At 35.0% G+C, this 22,447-nt stretch overlaps 2 protein-coding genes across 4 annotated transcripts; one reads left to right on the forward strand and one right to left on the reverse strand.

The window, feature by feature from the left end:
* The first annotated feature begins 1,155 nt into the window (after positions 1–1,155).
* LOC113072144 (uncharacterized protein SYNPCC7002_A1628-like) lies at positions 1,156–6,276 on the forward strand. The gene is made up of 6 exons (XM_026245271.1): positions 1,156–1,175; positions 3,222–3,291; positions 4,219–4,354; positions 5,394–5,510; positions 5,614–5,756; positions 6,262–6,276. Exons 1-6 carry the CDS (start codon positions 1,156–1,158, stop codon positions 6,274–6,276), a joined length of 501 nt encoding a protein of 166 aa, XP_026101056.1.
* LOC113072143 (probable tRNA methyltransferase 9B) lies at positions 5,921–21,958 on the reverse strand. 3 transcript variants are annotated; one of them, XM_026245270.1, is made up of 4 exons: positions 21,873–21,958; positions 11,122–11,312; positions 10,544–10,717; positions 5,921–7,523 (listed from the first exon to the last, which is right to left on the reverse strand). In XM_026245270.1, the coding sequence occupies exons 2-4, from the start codon at positions 11,273–11,275 to the stop codon at positions 6,583–6,585; spliced, it is 1,269 nt and encodes a 422-aa protein (XP_026101055.1). In that variant the 5' UTR covers positions 11,276–11,312; positions 21,873–21,958; the 3' UTR covers positions 5,921–6,582. The 3 variants fall into 3 exon arrangements, with proteins under 3 accessions (XP_026101055.1, XP_026101054.1, XP_026101053.1); XM_026245269.1 differs by lacking the exon at positions 21,873–21,958 and adding an exon at positions 21,430–21,842 and having other exon boundaries at positions 11,122–11,405; XM_026245268.1 differs by lacking the exon at positions 21,873–21,958 and adding an exon at positions 21,430–21,841 and having other exon boundaries at positions 5,922–7,523.
* Between the last annotated feature and the right edge of the window lie 489 nt (positions 21,959–22,447).

Here is a 22,447-nt window from a genome sequence, read left to right on the forward strand (position 1 = left end):
ATAAAGTGGCGAAAGGTGATCGCCGTAACTCTTTGTTCATGCATCGCACCTTGAAGGCTTTGAACTTACAACCTTTGGGTTAGCAGCCTGTCTTTAACCATAAAGCTTTCACTTTTGTACTTTTGCCTGTTCGGAAACATTAAATAACACTGACAGAAAACTACTTCATCATCTACTCGCATCGCTCCAAACCCATTTGACTTACAATTAATGGAATTGCATTTTCCTCAAAAAAATACTTTGGAAGTATTCATATTAAGTCACAACTGTAAACTAAATTTTCTTGATGTAAATAAAACAAAGATTATTGGCGTAAGAAAATATTATATCAAATACTTATATTTAAAATTCATATTTAACTGAATGTGATACTTGCGGTTTCTTTGTAATTTATTTGTGGAATTTAGCAATTTATGAGTCAAAATTATTTCTACATCATTTTTTTCAGTTTACTAATTACTTTTAAGGTGATTTTACACTTTGTTTTTGTCTGTTTCGGAGCTTGACAGCCCTTGTTCACAATTCACTTTCACTGCATGGAAAATAGCAGCTCAGACATTCTCCTAAACATCTCTTTTGGTGTGCCACATACTAAGAAAGCATGTCATACATGTTTGGAATGACATAAGAATGAGTACAGCCTAAAAGGTTTTATTATTAAAACCAACCTTACAACAGTTCACATATTTCTTTGCAACTTGAATGAAGTGAGTGATATTGCACGTTTACAGTAAGTGAATGAAGCTCATCACAGCTGCACTCATGTGTCGTTGTTGACTGGTTGTGCATTTGAAGGATCCTTTATGTAAGGTGGCACACACCATTCCACCAGCCTGCTTGAACAGATGCACAACACAGACCGGCTGTGTGATATAATAGAAGAAATATCTGAAGAATGGTATTTGGATTTAAATCAACAGCCTTAGGCAAGGCACGGGAACATCTTGGGCCTCTTCTGTAAACATAAGGTCCCCACTCCATAAGGAAAGCAGAGTTAATGCCACATGAAGAGCTGTAAAAAGAGGATGCACATTCATTTCATTTGTGGTCAGACTAAGAATGTCAATATTTTAGGTATGATGAGAAGAGCGCATTATGGGTCACGCTATTCAAACATAACATTTCAGGGGAAATTACAGAATATATTGAAGTACGATGGAGAAACCTGATGACGGGTAAGATATATAGGAGACGTCTGTACAAATGTGGGTTGCACAATTATTTGAATAATTGACATTAAATAAATTAAGTACAATTACAGGTGCTGCAATTAACTACTCATGAAAGGTGGCAATTTTACACTTTTTTTAAACAATATTTAAACCATAAACTTTGCACATATGGAAATTATATGTGTGTGTGAAGCTGAATTAAAATAAATATAAGATAAAAATAATTAGCTCAAACAAAATAAATGGAAAATTAAAATTATTAAAACACAAACAAAAACAAGTTAACATATTTTTTTAACAATTTAAGAATTTGAAAAATAATGAAAAAATAAAAAAAAAATTAAAAAAATGAATAGAAAAAAAGCAAAAGCCAGCTGCCATTTTTTATAAACACTAGTAAATTACATTAATAAAATAAGCTTAAAGTGAATTTTTTTTTACATGCTCTCAAGAGAAAGATTGGCAAATTTGAATAAATGAATCAAAAAATTATAAAATGTTGACACCGAGGTAGTAACTGAGGTTGATTATTTATTTATTTTTTAAATAAATGGATTTGAATCAAATAAAACTTGAATTTGCTTTGAAAACACCAAGATGAAGATCACTGAATTAAAATCATAGTTTTTCAAAATTTTGCAATGGTTCTGGCATTTGTTTTTCTGGGTAGGTCTAAATCTATAGTTTTCACCAAAATAGCCTAATAGTTAATCAAGTTTGTTGTTTAGCTACATATATTGTTGCTACTAAAGATATTTATATATTTATTTATTTACTTATTCATTTTCATTTATGAGTGGTGGAGACCATGAATCTAGATTACCATGATAATTTTCAGTACAATTGTGAAAAATCCGTTCTGCTCACAAGATGTGCCAGCAATGCTTTCACATCATTTATTACAGGCGGTCTATTTTCTGCCTGGCAAAATGTTTCCCATATCTTTCACACATTTATTTTCGTGATAGTACATTCCGCTGTTCCTGCCGACAAATTACTTCTTTCGGAGAAAAGAAGCCCATTTTATCTGACAACATGACAGTGGAAACTACCGACAGCTCAGTCTGCAAGGCAGTAAATGATTCGCTTTGAATTAAGTAAAAATGATGTTCCTGTCGACCAACGTAATAAAATAGTATAAAGCCAAGTCTATTCCATGTTCATTCGTTCATTCATTTATTTGGTAAGAAGCAGCACCTAGGCCTAATAGGCTATGCAGTTTAGTGTAAGTTGCAGTCAGCCAGAACAACACCCCTCTGCTTTTTATTTATTTATGTATTATGTAAATATATACACAAGGTGCATGTTTGAGGTTGTTAATTTACTTGCATGCTTGTTTTCATTATAGAATATCCAAATGTTTCCACTATAAGGCAAAGTGACTCCATACATGCACATTTTGACATATTTGCACCTTTCTCACTCCTCAACAGACGGTGGCAGTAGCACACCTCTATTTCAACGAGAAAAAAACAATACGACAACAACAACCCCAGAAACACAAACGTCTAATGTACTTTACACATGCATATATATGGGCTGATCGTGGATATATGTTGTATTCCTGCGTTCGTGTCTTCAATAACCTTTAATCTGATTTTAAAAATGGTTTAAAATGGAATGTATCGACTTATTCATAGTTGCTGATTTTGTAACTGTTTTTTGTAAACAAGCAAGCTGTTGTTACGTATTGCTTGTAAGGAAACAGTGTTTCATTTACTATGCCAAAAAATCTATGTATAGAGCTGCTATTAAATACAAACATGTTGCCCAAAAGTAAACACTTCTGAAACAAACCCCAGTGCATGGGACATGGAGGAGGTCTGTCAACGCCGAATATGTATTGTATAATCAATATTATCACATTAAACACCCTAGAGTGTAAACTAGTCCAGACATGACATTTACAATTCTCATGAGAGCAGTGAACTCTCATTTTCGCTCATTTGCATGTTTTTTTTTTTCGTCTTCACAGTCTTGCCTTGAATCAAGAGCACTTCTTATAGTTCATCATGCCAAGTACATATGTGCCCTCCCTGAAAACCACAGGTTTCCCATGGGAATGTTCCCCAAAGTCCTGGAGAGTCTGCTTAGAGATCAGGTCATAACAGATAAACAGGTTGGACATGATTAGTGAATCTACAACTTATATTAACACACACGCATATTGAACAAAGCCAAATTTAATATAATGTACTTTAAATGTCACTATGTTATGTGGGCCCCGAAGATTGACTCCACGGACCTTCTGGGATGTGTGCATACAGATGAGTACCTGTCCAACTTTATCAGTGGCAAAATAAGTGAGAAAGATCAGAGACTAACCGGATTCCTATAGAGTTCTTGTATAGAACTACGCTGCAGATATGAGACAGGTATGTTATTTAGTATGTGCCTAACGTCAAAGATGTGGAGTGGATCATCTGGGACATATTTCACCCTAAAAACAATATTAAAATAATTTGGGTTACTTTATATAGGATTGTTTTAGTACTGTTTATATGCTATTATAATAAATATTAAGCCTAATATTTTAAATTAGCTCAATATCTAATAAAATTATTATATTTTAATTTAATTTTAGTTCTTTAATTATTGCCATGTGCCTTTATAATTTTCTGGATTTGTGCATATTTATATATATGCATATATGATAAATATTATGATGTAGGTACATTTACAATTGTACTTCTTATTTATTTAAAAAAGAATTTCATTATAGCACAGACCCTATTTGTTATGAAAATAATGTCAAAATGGAAAAAGGATTTTTCTTATGCAAAACATATTTTCTTTTCTGTTCGCATATTTCGCTACTATGGCGGTACTATGGAGGTTTGTAATACTACAGTATATTGTTCTGTTGTCCCATGTTTTACTCTTTGGTTTTATTTTTGAGAAATAAATATTTATTAATAGTGGATGAATCATATCTGAAACTGAAAAAAATATATATATTGTACTGACCAAAATGCTGTTGCTTTCCTGAATTATGTATAATAAGAATTATAGAAATGATAAAGTTTTCATTTCCTCTTTGCACTAGGGTTATGGAACAGCATTCATATTTAAGGATGAACTGGATGTTTTCACCTTCTCAGCGCATTGTGGGAAAAACGTTCCTGTGAGAAAACAACAGTCACCTAGATTTTGCATTGAAGACAAAGAGCATGTTTCGAAAGGTATTTTCACTTCACTTTCACAAAAACATATACATCTTGACTTTTAAATAAATGTAGTTTCAATAAATCTCTATTAAAGTATTAGTTCAAACAAAATTACAATTTGCATAAATGTTACCCTCAGGTCATCCAAGATGCACATGAGTTTGTTTCTTCATTAGAACAGATTTTGAGAAATGTAGCATTGCATCACTTGCTCTGCAAGTGAATAGGTGCCGATAGAATGAGAGTCCAAACAACTGATAAAAGCATCACAGAAATCCAGAAGTAATCCACATGACTCCAGTCCATCAGTTAATATCTTGTGAAACGAAAGGTGTGTTTGCAAAACACCAATTCATCATTATGGCATTTTAATTTTAAACACTCGGGCTAAAAATCAATCCTTAATCCGCAATAATGCTTCCTTTTGTGAGAGGGAAAAATTTAATCTCCTGCTGTTATCCCTCACATCTAAATCCACAGACATATTTAAAACTGTTTTGGTGTGTTTTTTCTTGTACACAGTGCACTGTCCATGGAGCGGACCTGGCTCACATTTCACTGCTGGTTATATATGCTATATATAATTTTGTATGTGACAAATAAAAATCTTGAATCTGTGCATATTTCTCTCCTGATGCAGATCATTTTTCACTGAAAAAGCAATATTACGCATAGAGAACACTTATTGTATTTCATTGTATTGTATTTTAGCCATAAGCAATGGTTTGAAGTTAAAAATGTCTCGATGGATTTGTTTCTTAAAAAACACACCGTTTTTCATTTAAAAAGACATTAATTGATAGACTGTAGTCGTGTGGATCATTTTGATGTTTTAATCAGCTGTTTGGACTCTCATTCTGATGGCATCCATTCACTGCAGAGGATCTGCTGAATTTCTCTTAATATCCTCTGAAGAAAAACAAACTTGTCTACATCTTAGATGGCCTGAAAGTGACTACATTTTCAGCAAATTTTAGTTTTTGGGGGAACGATTCCTTTAAATAAACCAGTATGTGATACTATAGTAAAATGCATTAAGTAATTTCCTGTGCAGTCCATGAACACCTCCCTTGGTTACAGGAAACACCTCGGCTGGATATAGTGCTCTATACTTCTGGAGTGGATCCACACTGGAAGGATGAACTTGGAAGACTTTATCTCACAGATGAAGGTGAACCCTTTCACTCTATTATGCACATATATCATCATAAAAACTCTAAGCAGTATTTTATGTAATTGACCCTTCAGTGACTTTGTGCATTTACCTGACGTAGGACTTTACCAGATGGATCTTTTTGTTCTTCAGACAGTCATTAAAAGGGGCATTCCTGTGGCTACTGTCATTGGAGGAGGCTATTTCAGAGATATTGATCAACTGGTGCACAGGCACTCAATAATTCACAGAGCTGCATCAAAGGTGAGGTCACAGAATTCATAATGAAAGTAACATGTATTTCATGAACCTGTTTAAATTGAAAAGGGACATTATTGGGTGCCTTATACCAATTTATTCAATATATTTATTCATTTATTCAATATATATATATATATATTATATATTTAACTGTGAAGATATGTATTTGCACCAATGGGTCAGATAAAACTAAATAGAGTGCTTTTATTGTATTTACGTCAAAAATACACATAAAAATGGTTCAAGTTTAAAGGAAAATGAAAGACCTTTGTTGTGACAATTTGACATGGTCAGGTTACACCAATACAAACATAAATCATGTGCAATCAATTAACAAGCTGTCGACTAGATCAAATCTTGTTTAAAAGCTTCAGAGCACAGCACAACAGCTAATACTAACACAACACCTACACAGACAAACTCCTGAAGAGCGTTCAATAAGAAAACGCTAGTTATGTGCTCACATTGTTTGGTTCAGAAAAATGATGTGCTATGCTTTCTTTTTCAGGCAGGCAATGCTTAAGACAGTTAATAGTGATACACCATTAAAATCAGTGCAAGTGAAGTCAATTATTTTCAACTCAAAACTTAAGACATCACAAAGAATGGAGACTAAATCTCAAGTTCGAATTGCACATTTTAAAGTTACGACTTGGACCAACACTGGTCTCGTCAAAGCATCAATACCTTGCTTGTTATTGCCATTGATACTGAACAGCTAATGTTAGCTTAATATTAGCTCTCTGGTCCCAATACTTAAAATCTCCAACTAAAACTTTTAAAGACCTCAAAACGGATATTATTAATGAAAACATTTAAAAAATGAAACTTAAACCTTCCAGACTTGAACCTTCTCAGCCACTACGCACCAATTGGCGTGATCCAAGTAAGTGTGCAAAACATGGAGCTCATCAACATGATTTTGGATCAACTGTGTCAGTTCTCCTTCCCTGAATACGTGGTAGTATCTCAGACAAGAGTCCTTCAGCTGTTCGCTGCTCTGTCCACTCATCCCATCACTTTCCAGAAGAGACGCTGTGCTTTCCTGCCTCTGCAAGGGCTCTTGTTGGCTCAGTGTACCATCTACCTCCACGTTTCCTTCACAAGTTGACTGATCCCTCTGGTAGGACACCAAGTCAGGCAATGGTACTGCAGAACAATCATGGACGAGCTCCACAGGAACAGTCTCATTTCCATTCCCAGAACTTCTGTTGTCATTTTTATGGACCTGTTCGTTGGGGTCTGAGATGAAGACGTCTTCTTCTAGACTGGTTCTGGAAGAGGATGAAAAGAGGCTGGACATCTGCCTGATGAGACCTCTACTGCTAGTTCGCCGGCTTCTGCTTTCCGATGCTTCGTCGACAGGGGTTTGTAAAGAGCTGGAAGAGGAGCGGGACACAGTCAGGCTGGTGAAGTCCAGCACTGAATCCAAAGATCTGGAGAAGAACCAAAGCCTCTGTTGTTTCTGCTGCCCGGGGCTGATCAAGTCTCCTTCATCCACCATGGAGGATATGCTTCTCACTTTTCTGTGCTTGTCACTGGAAGCGGAGTCATCGCTGACGCTTTGGGTTCCATTGCCTCGCTGTCTGAGGGCGGGAGATAAAGGAGGATTGGGGTTCCAGGGAATGAAGATGTCCTGTTTCTCAAACTTGCGCCTCTTCTGCTCCATGGCCCAAACATAAATCATGATCCGCCCTCCCACACGCAGGGTGCGTGCCATCTCTTTTATTGCTCGGACACGTCGTTCTTTGGTGGACATGTGGTGGATGACTAAGCAATTGAAAGAAATTGTATTCATAGGTCATTGATATATATCCGAATGATTTCAAGGAATAGTTTCAACCCAGAATTAATTATTTTATTCGCCTTATGCAGTACCATAAAACCCCTACTTGTGCCATGTATGCAATAAATTTTATTATAAATATGCATCATTTAGTCAACTTTAAAAATATATATTTATGGCCACCTTTTAATAATGTATTTTAATGTATCATAAAGTTGTTGTATTTACAAATTAGAGAATTATTAGTTATTATTAGTTTGTTGACCTTACCTTATTGATTCAGCATTTATTATTATTATTATTATTATTAATAATAATTACCTTAATATACATTTTATATTATTTATTTTATAAATCTATATTTGATATAGTCAATAGCATATATTGTCTCAGTACAATGATGTCCCAAATCAATACTCTTGATTGTTATTATTAAATTAAAAACTAAAATAAAAACATTTTAATCAAGCAAAATATAGTATTCTTAATGTTTTTTTATATGCAAATAAGTTATTCAAATAGTACTTATAATTAAAAATATTATACTGATTCAGTGAGTCAATATCCCACAACAATACTGCTGATTACTATTATTATTCATAATAATAACAATAATTAAACAATAATAGTAAACAATAGCAACAATCATTTTAAATTAAAAACTAAAATATGCACACTTAAAACATTTGAATCAAACAAAATATAGTGCACACACACACACACACACACATACACATATATATATATATATATATATATATATATATATATATATATATATATATATATATATATATATATATATATATATATAAAATATACTGTTTCTGTGAGTCAATGTTGTGTCTATTCAATGTCCCAAATGAATACTGTTGATTGTTATTATTATTCCCCAATAATAACAATAATATTAATAATAATGATAAAACAATAGCAAAAATAATTTTAAATTAGAAACTAAAATAAAAAATGCACACTTAATACATTTGAATCCAACAAAATGTAGTATTCTGATAGAGAGTGTGAGAGAGAGTATTGTTTTTCGATGAAGAAATAAAATTAAATATTTTAAATTTTTGGTAAACCATCCTTTCAGAAAAGACAGTGTCCCCGTGTAGGACACATCTCTGAAGAATAAAAAAATCAAAATCAATGTAGACAGCCCAGCTCATAGCGGTGGGCTGTTTCCTGCATTAAGTGGGGGCTTTCAGAGTGTTTAAACCATTATGAGACTCTGATATCATCAATGGGCACATTAATCTTCTCTCTGAGGATTCACGAGGGGTTGCCAGGTGACCCAGCTGTACCGCCTGACAACAAATACTCCCAGGCCTCTTCCAAGAAGCACTAATCTCCTGTAGCCTAGAAACACCTCTTGTTTCCTCCACCTCATAAAGCCTAAATAAACCTATATATCCGCTCCATTTCAAGTTAATGGCAGCACTATCAGCTGATTGAAATTAAATGGTTTGATGGAAATACTAGTGTTAATGTGGGTGTATGACATTTTGAATTGTGCTCCTATGAATGGACATCCTCATAGATCATTATGCTAATGATCTCATGTCAGAGCCTGTCCGCACTGCATGTTCCTTTTAAAGCAACATGACCTTTTACTGTTCCAATACATTCTGCACTAAAATAAAACATGAATGTGCATCAAAGGAAATAAAAATCGTTGAAATTAATTTACATGTGAAATTATTTTGACTAGTTTCATGACTATTATGAATGGGAATTAAGACCCATTTTAAAAGAAAGAAATATGAAATTGAAAGCTTTTCAAGTGTGAATAGTTCTTGCTGGTTGCACGCAGTTACAAAAAGCATAACTAGTGTGGACCATTCACAAACAAATGGCCCTAATGAGTTGATTCTTGTATATGATTCGGATAAAAAAATATTCATAAACATGTGCTCTGTCAGATTGAATCATTCTAATGACTCACTGAATCAATCAGAACAGTTCTACACTTATTCACTGAACTAAAAGTCATTTGTATAACTAATAAACTGCTTCCTCAAAAGTACTAAAAGAATCAATAATGGAATCATTAATGAACTGACTCATTAAAAGGAATCTGCATCAGAACCAGAATGTATTTGAATGTCAGGGTTATTACAGTTACCTAAATCTATTTCCATTACTTGAAATAAAATAAGCGTTAAATGAAATAAAATAAAATTACCAAAGTATAAATTTTTAAAGTAACATTTCCAATGTTCATTTAGTTTAACTTAATGTTCTAAAATAACAAACTGAAAATATATAAAAACTATATAGACATTCAATAAGGGTGCACGATAAATATCGGCCGATAATTAATGCCCATCTCGTCAGTAAAGCCAGTTCTCTAATCAGCGGTAAATTCCATCAGGTGAGTGATTTCACCTAGAGCAGCTTTTACCACACAGAGCTGTTGTTAACTGACAAGCTGCGCAAATCCACGTTCATTATCAATGTTGATTTGCGCAGGTTGTCGGTTAACAACGGCTTGGTGTAGTGTGAACTCTGCACTTTAATTATCGGCCGATATTTGTCATGCACCCCTAACATCTAAAAAATAAGATGTTTGTCTATGTATTGGCTGCAAAAAAAATTTCATTATATTAATTAAATGTATTTAGTTGAGATATATACTATAAAATTGCTTTCTCTCTTTTATTTATGCATTTTTTTAGTCTAATAAATTTTTAAATTAATAATAAAAAGATTGAATTGTAGGAAGTACAGAATTAATTTGTCTCAGTATTTTTACTATGATGATTATTAATCAAAAACCAACTGACCTGAAGTTTTAAAACAATTATATAATAACCTTTTAAATATATAAAATGATATATTATATAATAATATATAATAAATGTTTTGAGTTTTTTTATTATTATTATTACTGAAAGAATCATTAATGTAATATTTAAATTACTGAATCATTAAATGAATGTAAATGAGAATCAGAATGAATCCATCCAAATGTTTAAGGGTATTTATTTTGCTGAATTACCTGCAATGGAGAGCACTGCATCAAAACAGCCATCTCTGTAGGGTAAACGCAGGCCATCGCAAAGCTGCACCTCGTGACCTCGACCCCACGCAGAGTCCACCAATGGTCGACACACGTCACAGCCCAACTTAAAGATATCATCATTGATGTGCAGATATTTGCCATTGCCACATCCTGCAATAATCAAAAAAGTAATCAGTGCATGTCATAAAAATGGATAATTAACATAAAATTGTTTTTCCCGAATGGATGATTCACTGGGGTTGTTTTTCCAGTGTCGTACAGTAATAACGTTGGTGCCCATTCATCCTTATTAAACTTTAATATGAATAATTGCATTTCCTTTCAAACAGCGGTGAAGTAAATCCAGTCTGCTAAGTCTGTATGTGATAACGGGCCATTAGGCTTTTGCAGGCAAAAGAATAAAGACAAGATTACATGCATTTATTTTCAGCCGTAGGATACAAAGATTGTTTACAAAGAAAGCGTGACTTTGACACTAGTAAAAGCATATTGATCTGTTCTGAGAGTTTTATATCTCGCATGAGACACATTAAAGACAGAACGCAAACCCTTACCGACATCCGCCACGATGCTGCCGGGCTCCTGCTCTAGCAGAAACTGTTTGACCTTGGGCCAAGCTTTGTAGCGGCTGTCGTTGAAGTAGGGTGCGATCCTCTCGTACACGCTGTGAACATGGTCTCTCTCCAGCTGGCTGGCAGCCTCGTCCATGCTGTTCTCTATTAAACCCCACAGAGCATCTTCACCACTTCAGCCAGACAGAGAGGGAGGAGGAGAGATGTGAAATGAGACCTAAAGATTGAGTCGCCCACTGCTTAATGCTTCGGTTTCACAGCCATTTCTAAAAAAAATGAATTCAATACGACATTTTGATTGGATGCTTCTATACAGCAGTACGAGCCTGGAGGATATACAGTTAGGTCCATATATTTGGACATTCATATTTTTGGCTCTGTATGCCACCAGAGTAGAAGTAAAATTAAACAATCAAGATGAAATTGAAGTGCAGACTTTAAGATTTAATTCAAGGGGATGAGCAAAAATATAACATAAAATGCTTGGGAATTACAACCATTTTTACAGTCTCCCCATTTTTAAGAGCTCAAATTAAATAAAATTTTCATTTTTTATATGTTGTTGAGAATCCTTTGCATGCAATGACTGCCTTAATTCTGTAATTAATGGACATCACCAGAGACTGGGTTTCCTCCTTTGTGATGCTTTGCCAGGGCTTTACTGCAGCTGACTTCAGTTGTTGTTTGTTTGTGGGTCTTTCTGCCTTTAGTTTTGTCTTCAGCAAGTGAAATGCATGTTCAATCAGATTAAGATCAGGGCCCGGTTTTTCCAAAATTGATAAAATTGATCCGGATTTAGTAATCCTTTTTCTGCGATCCGTGATCATGTAATCCATCTTACTTTTGGAGCCAGTTTTTTAAAGCAACATCGGATTGGATCATTCTGATCCGGATAGGAACTTTTCAGGATCACCAAATCTGGATAACCAGTGCTGGATAACCAGTGCCCAAACAGGATAGGAAATCACAATGTAGAACTATAGATATGTAAAGAGCAACAAGTAGAATAGCCAGTGTGGGGTCAATATAAGTTTATTTTTATTTGAAATGAAAACCCACACATTTAAAAAAAACTAAAAACAAGAAAACCCCCACCCCATCCTCTTCCAGCAGTCAGCTCATCTGAGACCTACAACACAAACACTGTACACTGAGAATATTTATAACAAGTATCAAGTATAGATGTATTGAAAAAAAAAAAAAAAAAAGACTTAATATAAAAAAATATTTTCGATTGTGATGAATATATATATAAATTAGTGACAGAATACAAATTTATTGTTTTTGGTCAATTTTGACAGCTGTTTGGGGGATTATTTTATGAGGCCAAAATCTTTCTACTTTGCTGTAGGCCTATACTGAAAGGCTGAATACATTAAAGCCTACCTAATCACTGTAGCCTGATGGATGAACAAATAAAATTAAAACCTAATGAATAAATAGGATATCTTGTAAGATACTGCATGATCCAAATATAGTATTATTTGATACATTTTTTTAAGTTTTCATTACATTTTGGCCATGAAATCCACGCTGAATCCACCCTTCTGATGGGATCAGTTTAATCCAGATTTTTTTTGGATCAAAGTGATCCAAATCCTACAAAAAAGTTCTAAAAAAAAAACTAACTAAAGGTTTGATCCGGATCAAAACCAAGATTGGATTACGTGATCTAATCCGATTATGTAATCCGTTTTTTCTTCTGAAAAACACATTTTCAAGATTTGATCCAATCCGTTATCCAGAATCCTACTGGATTACTTTTGAAAAACCGGGCCCAGGAGATTAACTTGGCTATTGCAGAATATTCCTATTTTTTACCTACAAAAACTCCTGGGTTGCTTTTGCTGTAAGTTTTTGGTCATTGTCCATTGTACTATAAAGCACTGTCCAATCAACTTTGCTGCATTTGACTGAATCTGGGCAGACAGTATATCCCTGTACACTTCTGTCACTAAACACCAGTAACCCAGAGCCACTGAAAGCCATGCACGCTCATGGCCATCACACTGCTCCACAGTGTTTCACAGATGATCTGTATTTGCTCTGGTCAAGTCTTCTCTTGATTGTAGACTTTGACAGTGACACATCTACCTCCTAGAGAGTGTTCTTCACTGGGCTGGATGTTTCTTTGGAGAGGAAAGGATTCTCTGATCATGCACCACTGTTGTCCTCTGTGGACCTCCAGGCCTTTTTATGTTGCTGAGTGTGTTCTTTTTTCTCAGAATGTACCAAACTGTTGATTTGGCCACTCTTGATGTTCCTGCTATCTCTCTAATGGATTTATTTTGTTTTCGAAGCCTAACAATTGTCTGTTTCACTTAAATGGAGAGCTCCTTTGACCACATGATGTGGATTCACAGCAACAGCTTCCAAATGTAAATGACACACTAAGAATCAACTCCAGACCTTTTGCTTGCTTAAATGAGGCAGAAATAATGAACGTATAGCCCACATCTGTCCATGAAACTGCTTTTGGTTCAACTGTCCAATTACTTATGGTATTTGCAAATGGGGGGAGGTATATATTAAAGAGCTGTAATTCCTTAACCTTTCCTCCGATTTTGGTGAACATACCCTCAAATTAAAACTCCTGTCCAAATAAATAAACATTATTAGTAAAGGCGATTTACAAAGATTATAATATATTAATATATATATATATATATATATATATATATATATATATATATATATATATATATATATATATATATATTATACTCACTTCTTCTGTGGGTGAAGCTGGTACACGAATGATTCACGCAAACATAGACACGTTTAGGTAGATTGGGGGCACATTCCCTTTAAAAATGTCAGATGTCAGGAGTAAATGACGATTGCTATGTTCATTAGTGCCCAACCCATATGGTTTTTTTGGGGTTGATACCGATATTAGGGAGTAAAAAAAAGGCAGATAGAGATATATACGCGACAGGCTCAAATCGGCCGATAATATAGGCAAAACAATATATCGGTCAGGCTCTAATGTTCATTGCTACATTCAACAACAACAAAATATATATATATATATATATATAAAAGAAGTGGGTAGATTTCTATCAATATAGGGTGGTTGTGTACACACAATACCAAGGCACATTTCAGTTCAAACAACATGTAAAAGTGAATATTGCATCCAATGGATAAACCTTTATTTATATTTTCTCATTTCACACAAAAATAGCTTTAAATAATCATTATGGAGGTATTTTCACAGCCAAATGTAATGGTGATCTGAAATTCAAATGTAAATGGTAAATGGACTGCATTTATATAGTGCTTTCAACAGACCACATGGCCATCAAAAGCGCTTTACAATTTGCCTCACATTCACCCATTCACACACTGACTGCGGTGTCTGCCATTCAAGGTGCCATCCAGCTCGTCAGGAGCAGCTGGGGTTAGGTGTCAGGTGAAGCCGGGGATCGAACCACCAACCTTCCGGTTTGTAGACAACCTACATGAACCACTGAGCCACTGCCACCCCACAAATGTAATGTAATCTAAATAAATAAAAATGTACATGCTTATCACCATGCAAAACATACATTCACATAATATCACCATTCAAGAACTACATTAATAATAATAATATAAGGAAACTAATTGCATATATTCACAATGAGAACTAAATGAATGACTAAAGCTGAAGTGTTTCTGATTAACTCTTTGTTCGCTTCCTTTCCAGGTAAAATAATTTAGTACATTATTGCTCTTCTGCCACTTGATTGTGGCAGCACAGACAGATGAGGTTGTACGCCTCCTCACAGCTGCGCATCACTTACCAGATGTCCAGTACAACAACATCATGCTTCACAATCAACACATGACTGTTCATCATTTCCCAGTTTCAAACACACTATATCTTCCTCGACAGGGTTGTCTCAAACAAAGCTTTGAAGCAGAGACAGTCAGATATTTCTGTGCTTGTTTCACTGCAGACTGCAGCCCAAGCAGAATAATTGAAATGCAGAGTGGACGCCGCTTTTCAAACTGTGCTGCCACCTCTGATCTGTTTTCAAAGCCTCAGCTGTCATATAACTGCTTGAAACTAAATGGATCAGCTTTACAGGTTTTACGTTATTTATCTATTTATTGTCAAGTATTTGACCTATAACACCAGATGAATTTGAAAAAGGTGTTGCATTCAGCTGTAAAACTAGATGAATTGCCTTTCAGCTGGTTGAGTTGTTGCGAGTCCGAAGTCACGGATCAATAAGAGAACATTTCAAAGCAAATCCACATTTGATGGTGATCTGCTCTCCTGCATTTCAAATGACACATTTGGTCAATAACCTCATGGTCCGGCCAGCAAATCGATGAGACTTTCGTGTTGGCTGCCAGAAGGGTTTGGACAAGCCGGCAAAGTACAAATGCAATACGGTGACCATTTTATCCTATTTTTTTTACTATTACTAAATAAATAACCAGAATCCATAAACAGTGGTTTTGGACTGTATAACAAAACCAATGTGAATAAGCAATTGACCTTCTGGGATATTTCAGTGAAAACAAGAGTATCTTGTTATTTCATAATGCCTCAGTGGTTTGGAAATGTAGTCTGCGGACCGTAACTGTATGTAAAAACAGAAAGCCCTTCAGCTGAATCTCGTTGCCCTTAAGGGGAAACTCCACAGCTGAATCACAGATGAGCCATAAGAGACAACACAGCAGCATGTGGGTTGGACGTAAGTGTGCGACTTGACAGAAGGTGTTTGATGTGCAAGCCAAAATAAAAGAAATGAACATTTCAAGGCAAGAAGATGGTTGATTTTGGTAGCATCTTGTACAATAGATCTTCTCTAAATCAAAACTGCTTCTGTAATGCACTTATTGTGAATGTTTCAGTGGTGTAAGTCATCACAATTAAAAAAGTAGGGATGCACCGATATCGATACTGGTATCTGTATCGGGCCCGATACTGAGCTCCTGTACTCATACTTGTACTGGTCCTTGTTAAAATCCCCTAATACCAAACGCTGATACCAAACAGCATGTAATAAGTGTCATATTCAGACAAAGAAACACCAAAAAAAATTTACTAGTGGGTGCAGGACATGACAGTTAATTTTTGGAATTCATGCAAAAATTCTTCATTCGGGAGACTACCAGCAGGGCCGGGGAGTAACGAAATACATGTAACAGCGTTACGTATTTAAAATACAAAATATGAGTAACTGTATTTCGTTATAATTATATTTTAAATAAGGGGTAATCAGATTACAGTTACATCCGAAAAGTTTTTTAGATTACCAAAGTGATTACTTTTAATTGTGATGTCATTTCTTAAATGAATATTTAAGTAAACAGTTTGGGAATTTTAACCAATATGGCAACTGATTCTCCTATGAAAAAAAAAACCTGCGTGCAGTTGCAGCACCCTGTTCATTTAGCAACTCCTAGTGAGCGTTTATACATGCTCATCATCATGAGACAAAAATTTTCCTAGAATTCACACTTTGCATTAAGTTAATAAATCCATATGAATCATGCATGAAATAAAAGTGTATAAAGTCAAACGATAGCTTTATGTGCTTTACAGATGAACTTGAAATCTGTATTCATTCGAATATTTTCAAGTATAGATCATGAAAGTTCATGATTTGATTTGTGAACAGATTATTCTTTTGAGTCAATCTTTTAAATTAATTTATTTTGTTTAACGAAACCATTGCGGAAACCAATTGTTCACACAGATCGCTATCTTGAATAGTGATGTAAAATTCCTAACTTGATTTGCGTTGTTTACTCACTTGTAGAGGTAAAAGGTATTGTAGTTTGCACTTGTTTCTAAGTCTTGCTGATTTAAACATCCAAGCATTCTAAACCATTCGCACACATTCAGAGCTTGCGTGCTCTCATTCAAAGCAATCACTGAGAGCAGCATTTCAGACAATGCACTTACACAGAATTGATTCCTCTTTCACGTATCCTTGCTTCGGAATGAACACATACACACAAAATTATCTAAAAATAACTTGTCTCTGCAAGTATTCTCGTAAACCCATTTGGTTATGTCTTAAGTTAACCTATACAGTGGAGAAAAAAATCTCCTGTGCATTATTACATTGAATCCGTGCATTCAGTCTTAAAGGGGCAGCAGCCTTTAAATACCTGCTGTTCCAGTAGTGGCACCTGCTGTCAGATAGTGACATTTGCGTCTCAATCACAAAGCTTAAGTCGGACCATTCTGTTTTTGCTTTCAAATTTTTTAATTAGAAAATCCAAATAACATGTATTTAGCATATTTTTTTGGATAGTAATTCAAATGGTTTCCTCTGATTTAAAATAGAGCACAGAGAAAGCCTGTTTATATGAAGAGATTTGTTTTAGTTGTATAATTTTTTATTTAATTTAGGATTTGAATTTGAAATTGTAAGAAAATTGTGTGGTGTAATCTGCATTGTGAATTTTATCACATTGTGAGTTTATTGAATCATTACATCCCGATATGCTAGTAGTTTTTGCTGATCATGCTGATTTGTCCACAGTAAAGGTCAGCCGATTTTTTTTTTGTTTGTTTTGTTTTGTTTTTTCCGGCTAGTTAAATTAATTTTGGGCTATCAAAACCTGAAGAATACCAATAAAACTATACAAATTTGGGACCAAAAAATTATTCAGACCGAGTCTGGGAAAAAAATTCAGGTTTAGATGCAGCTGGATGACCGCATGCCCAGGAGACTATAGGCAGTCATTAAGGTTAAGGGTTGCCCGACTAAGTGTTGATACTAGTTTGGCAAATACTGTCATACTAATAGCTATCTGAAATGTTTTTTGTTTGATTGTAAACCATTACATACCTTTCTATCAAAGTTATCTAACATTATCAAGCTGAATTTGTTCTGACAAAGTTTATGTCTGAGTTCTTGTCATATTATATTACCATCTTTTAAACTACAGTGAATAAACTGTGATAATGTTGTCTGAATAAATTTAGGTTTGACTGTATCTATTTAATAAATGAAGTTAACCAGCTAACATTATACATACTCTTTTGGTTTCTGTACCCAATATAATTTTTTTTTTTTTACATATGCAATATAAATATCGGTATTGGTACTCAGTATCGACAAGTACCAAAAATAAAAGTATCGTATCGGGTGAGTAATGGAAAAAGTTATATCAGTGCATCCCTAAAAAAAAAGGAGCTAAAGAAATGTAGACTTATATCACTTGTTTACTAATGGATCCTCTTCAGTGAATGGGTGCAATGAGAGTCCAAACAGCTGATAAAAACTTTTGTAATAAACAAATTCATCATTAAGATGTTTTTATCTGCACTTCACAGGTCTGTGGATCAGTGTGATGTTTTTAATCTGACGGCACCCATTCACTACAGAGGATCCATTGTAAGTAATGGATGGCTAAATTTGTTCCAATGAAGAAACAAACTCATCTGCATCTTGGATGGCCTGTGAGTAGGTATATTTTCAGCAAATTGTATTTTTTGGGTGAACTATTCCTTCAAAAAAAGACAACCCGGAGCTATGTGTGCATTGTATGATTATTTTAGTAAACTTCATGTAATTTTTTTATTTCTCACCACCCAATCAATTCCAGAATGATAATGTCAAATCATGCAAAGTTTTTTCTAAGGGTATGTTTACACAACAATTATTGTGGTAAAAAAAAGAAAGGTTTTTCCTGTAAAAATTTCATGTTCAGAAAACAACGATCCCTGTTCTCACAAATCCGCGAAAATGACTGTGCAGAGAGTGAGTAATTAATAACAGAGTTTAAATTTTTTGGGTGAATGATCCCCTGTAAGGAAGTAAATTGGGGTGCAAATAAAAAAATTTGCACAAAAAAAAAAAAAATCCACAAACAAAGGACACAAGAAATATATTTAGATTTTGGCCAGTAAACAACTACTAGAAACCATGAAGAACACCCTAGCAACCACACTACAGCATTCCAGAGAAAAGATAGCCTTTGGTTATTATGGTCATTTGAGGTCATAAAATATTCAAACGTGCCCTTTTGAAAATGAAATACAATAATAAATAACTGCAAGGACTGCATTCGCAATATATCCTCACCACAATTGTTTCCAAGAAGTCATTTTAGACTTGTGCTGACTCTCTGGCCTTGAAAGTCTTGTCAACAAGCAAGCAATATTAAAGGTCATCAAGGCCACACTGCATCAAATAAAGAGATAGTTGACAGCGACCTTAGAAATGTCACCTCACTGAAAGACGTCAACTGCTTGGTGTCTCTCCAACACACCTTTAGAAAATATCAAACCTCTGTCAAAGCAAAACCATGACTTTCTGGAGGCCTTCCGTTAGGAGCATTATGATTTCATCTCTCTTGGGACCCTGCAGTTGACCCTGTTTTGCTGAGAACTCTGAGGGTCCCTCATTAGGGGACTATTTTCAGATCACACCCGCTGACAGAAGGATGGGAGAGAAGCACTACGGCGTCATCACCTCACACAGTCCTGACGAGACTCAGATTGCATCCGACTGTCCCTTCAATTCATTAAAATGCTCAACTCGACAGGCATTATGTAACCAGCTGCAAGCTGGATGTTGGGAGAATACTGAACAGCAACATCTAAATTTAGAAACAAGCAATACCCGCCAGACCACTATTCTCTTACAGAGAAACAGCGGCTCTGACTCAGTTCCAAATGGAAACGTGGAGTAAATGATAAAGACTTTCATTGTTTAGTCATTTATCTGTTGACAGACTTACTACTCCATGCAAGTTTCCCATAACTGATGTAGCAGATTTAACTTCAATTGCTTTTTTTTTTAAAGCACTGCTTATTAAATAAGTACTCGATAGTATGCAGCAGTGTGTGTGTGTGTGTTTGAGTAAATGCTTATGTACAGTATATACACGAGCAGAGAGACACATTATTACAAATAAATGAAAACAAAGTAAAATATATAGGCTATGAACAATATAAAATATAGATTTTTAATACATAGCCTACTTAAATATTTTTGAAAACAATCACACATTTTTACATTTATAACACGCATGCATGCAGCTTAAAACTGGTTTATATGCATATATAATTTGCTGTGTGTGTTTTGTTATATAAATGTATGTGACTGGTGCACAACATACAAACAAGTGTGCACAAATGTATATGATCTCAGTCGCTTAAAGGTTTTTTATTTAAAAAAAACTCTTTAGAAAATTGAGTCAGCCACATACCAAAACAAACTTGTAGCCAATCAGCAGTAAGGGGCAAGTCTACTCATGATGTGGAGGAGAGAGCGCTCAGTGCACAGGATGGACATTAGCCATGCCGAGCAACAACAGAAAGACAGAGACAGATAAAAAAACAAAAGAGGAAAATGTCTGTGGAACGAAAGAAGGCTTAGGATAAGGCAAGAAGTAGGACCCGTGTAAATTTCTGATCAGATTTTCAGTATTGGAGTAGGGTGGCTATATGTGCCGTTCATACAGGACACGTCCCAGACAGGATTTTAATATTGTCTAAAAACATCTAGAGCAGTTTGTCCAATAAAATGCAGATATTGTACATAATGGACATAATATGGAGCTATCTGCTCTGCTCTCTATAGCTCTCATTAATGTCACAACGGATGACATACTCGATGATCAGCTCTCCTGTCATCTCTCAGTCCCTCACAGACTAGTCACAAACAGCACAATGACATTATGGCAGGGGAATGTCTTTAAATTCTAATCAAGGAAAAACCACACTCTGTTGTCTTATTTTTAAAGAACTTCAAAAGTTGCGCTTGAACCATTTAAAAATTACAAACTTGCTTCAGCTTGTGTGCAGCTTTTTTACATAATTTTTTTACATGTTTACATAATAACCAACATTATTAATCTAAGGGGATGGTTATAGGGGAGATGGTGGTTTCACAGAGGGGATGCTTTTAGTCATTAGTCACCCCCTCAATTCGAGCCCTGCTTTTGGGGTAGGGGCGTGTTTGTTTTGGTGATTTTGAATATTTATATTGGCTGCAAGAAATCACCCACCTTTAAATAAACAGGATATACTTATACACTCATTCATGTTTCTCAGGAAACGTTGCACTATGAGACACAAGATCCTGCTGATCCTTGATGTTGATGTATAAAGTTTAAAACGCCAACAGAAAGCTTCAGAGATGTAATCTTCATTAAATGAACAAGCATTTCACACACTAGCGATTCTGTTAATCTTCATGCGCAAACTTGACAGAGAACTGTCACGCGATGCGATCCAAATCAATGTATTTCCAATTGAAAGTTCTATCTCATATTTGTACGCAACACAAGAATTAGGGTCGTATACATCATCTGAATCAAACCTACCTCTCTCAAGCTTGCAGTCGCAGGGACATCAAATCCAACGGGAGGCTGTTTCTTTAATTCGCGATATTACATTAATGTAAAAAGTAAAAGACCTTGATAAAATATCGACACCCCACACTGACTGTGTGCAACAGACCGGCTCAGGATGCTCACCGGGGATGTGTTAATAAATACATGCTCACTACGCTCGACCCCTAGTCTGGAGTGATGTCCGATTCGCGAAAGAATAATTCTTTTGAACTGGATCTTTTTTGTGATTCAGTCGAACCGAACCGCAAATGATTCATCTCTTAAATGAAACATTTTCTCCAGAGTATGGATAACTAGCGCCTTAAACGAAAGAAGATTGGAAAAACACTTTACAAACGACATCAGACTGGTTGAATAATATAAGCTAATTATTAAACTTAACTAAAACCGTAAATGGCACTTGTGAGACTTACGGGAACACTGTGATGAATCACAGTTCAACAAACAATCCAAACGAATCGACTCGCTTAAATGAAACTGATATCCCAGACGGATGAGTGAATTTAATGAGAGCGCAGGGAACACAGGGCTAGTGTGCGGCGTAACGTCCGCAACTCCGATTGGTCGGCACAGTCACGTGATCTCAATACAATAAACACGCTACTTGAGACGCATGGCAAACGATTGAGGCGAAGCAGGATTTCCATTTACTTAAGGATGATTCATACTTTTACTACAGCGTGTTATACGAGACAAAAGAGCAGGGTGTTAATAGTTAAACAACATCAACAGTGATTTGTAAAAGCTGAAAAATTATAGATAGATAGATAGATAGATAGGATATTTTATTTATAGATATTAAATTTACATTACATTTACATTAATTAATTTAGCAGACGCATTTATTAAAACATAAATACCTCCTTATAGATCATTTCAAGACTACTGACAGTGTAAATGGTTGTTAAGAGTTTTTGCTTATGTCAACTCTGAATAGTTTTGTCTTATTTCCTATTTCTTTGCAGTTGGCACGAAATCGTTTTTTCAT

This window comes from Carassius auratus, unplaced genomic scaffold (genome assembly GCF_003368295.1).
Source record: "Carassius auratus strain Wakin unplaced genomic scaffold, ASM336829v1 scaf_tig00008554, whole genome shotgun sequence".
In the NCBI taxonomy this organism is placed as follows: domain Eukaryota; kingdom Metazoa; phylum Chordata; class Actinopteri; order Cypriniformes; family Cyprinidae; genus Carassius; species Carassius auratus.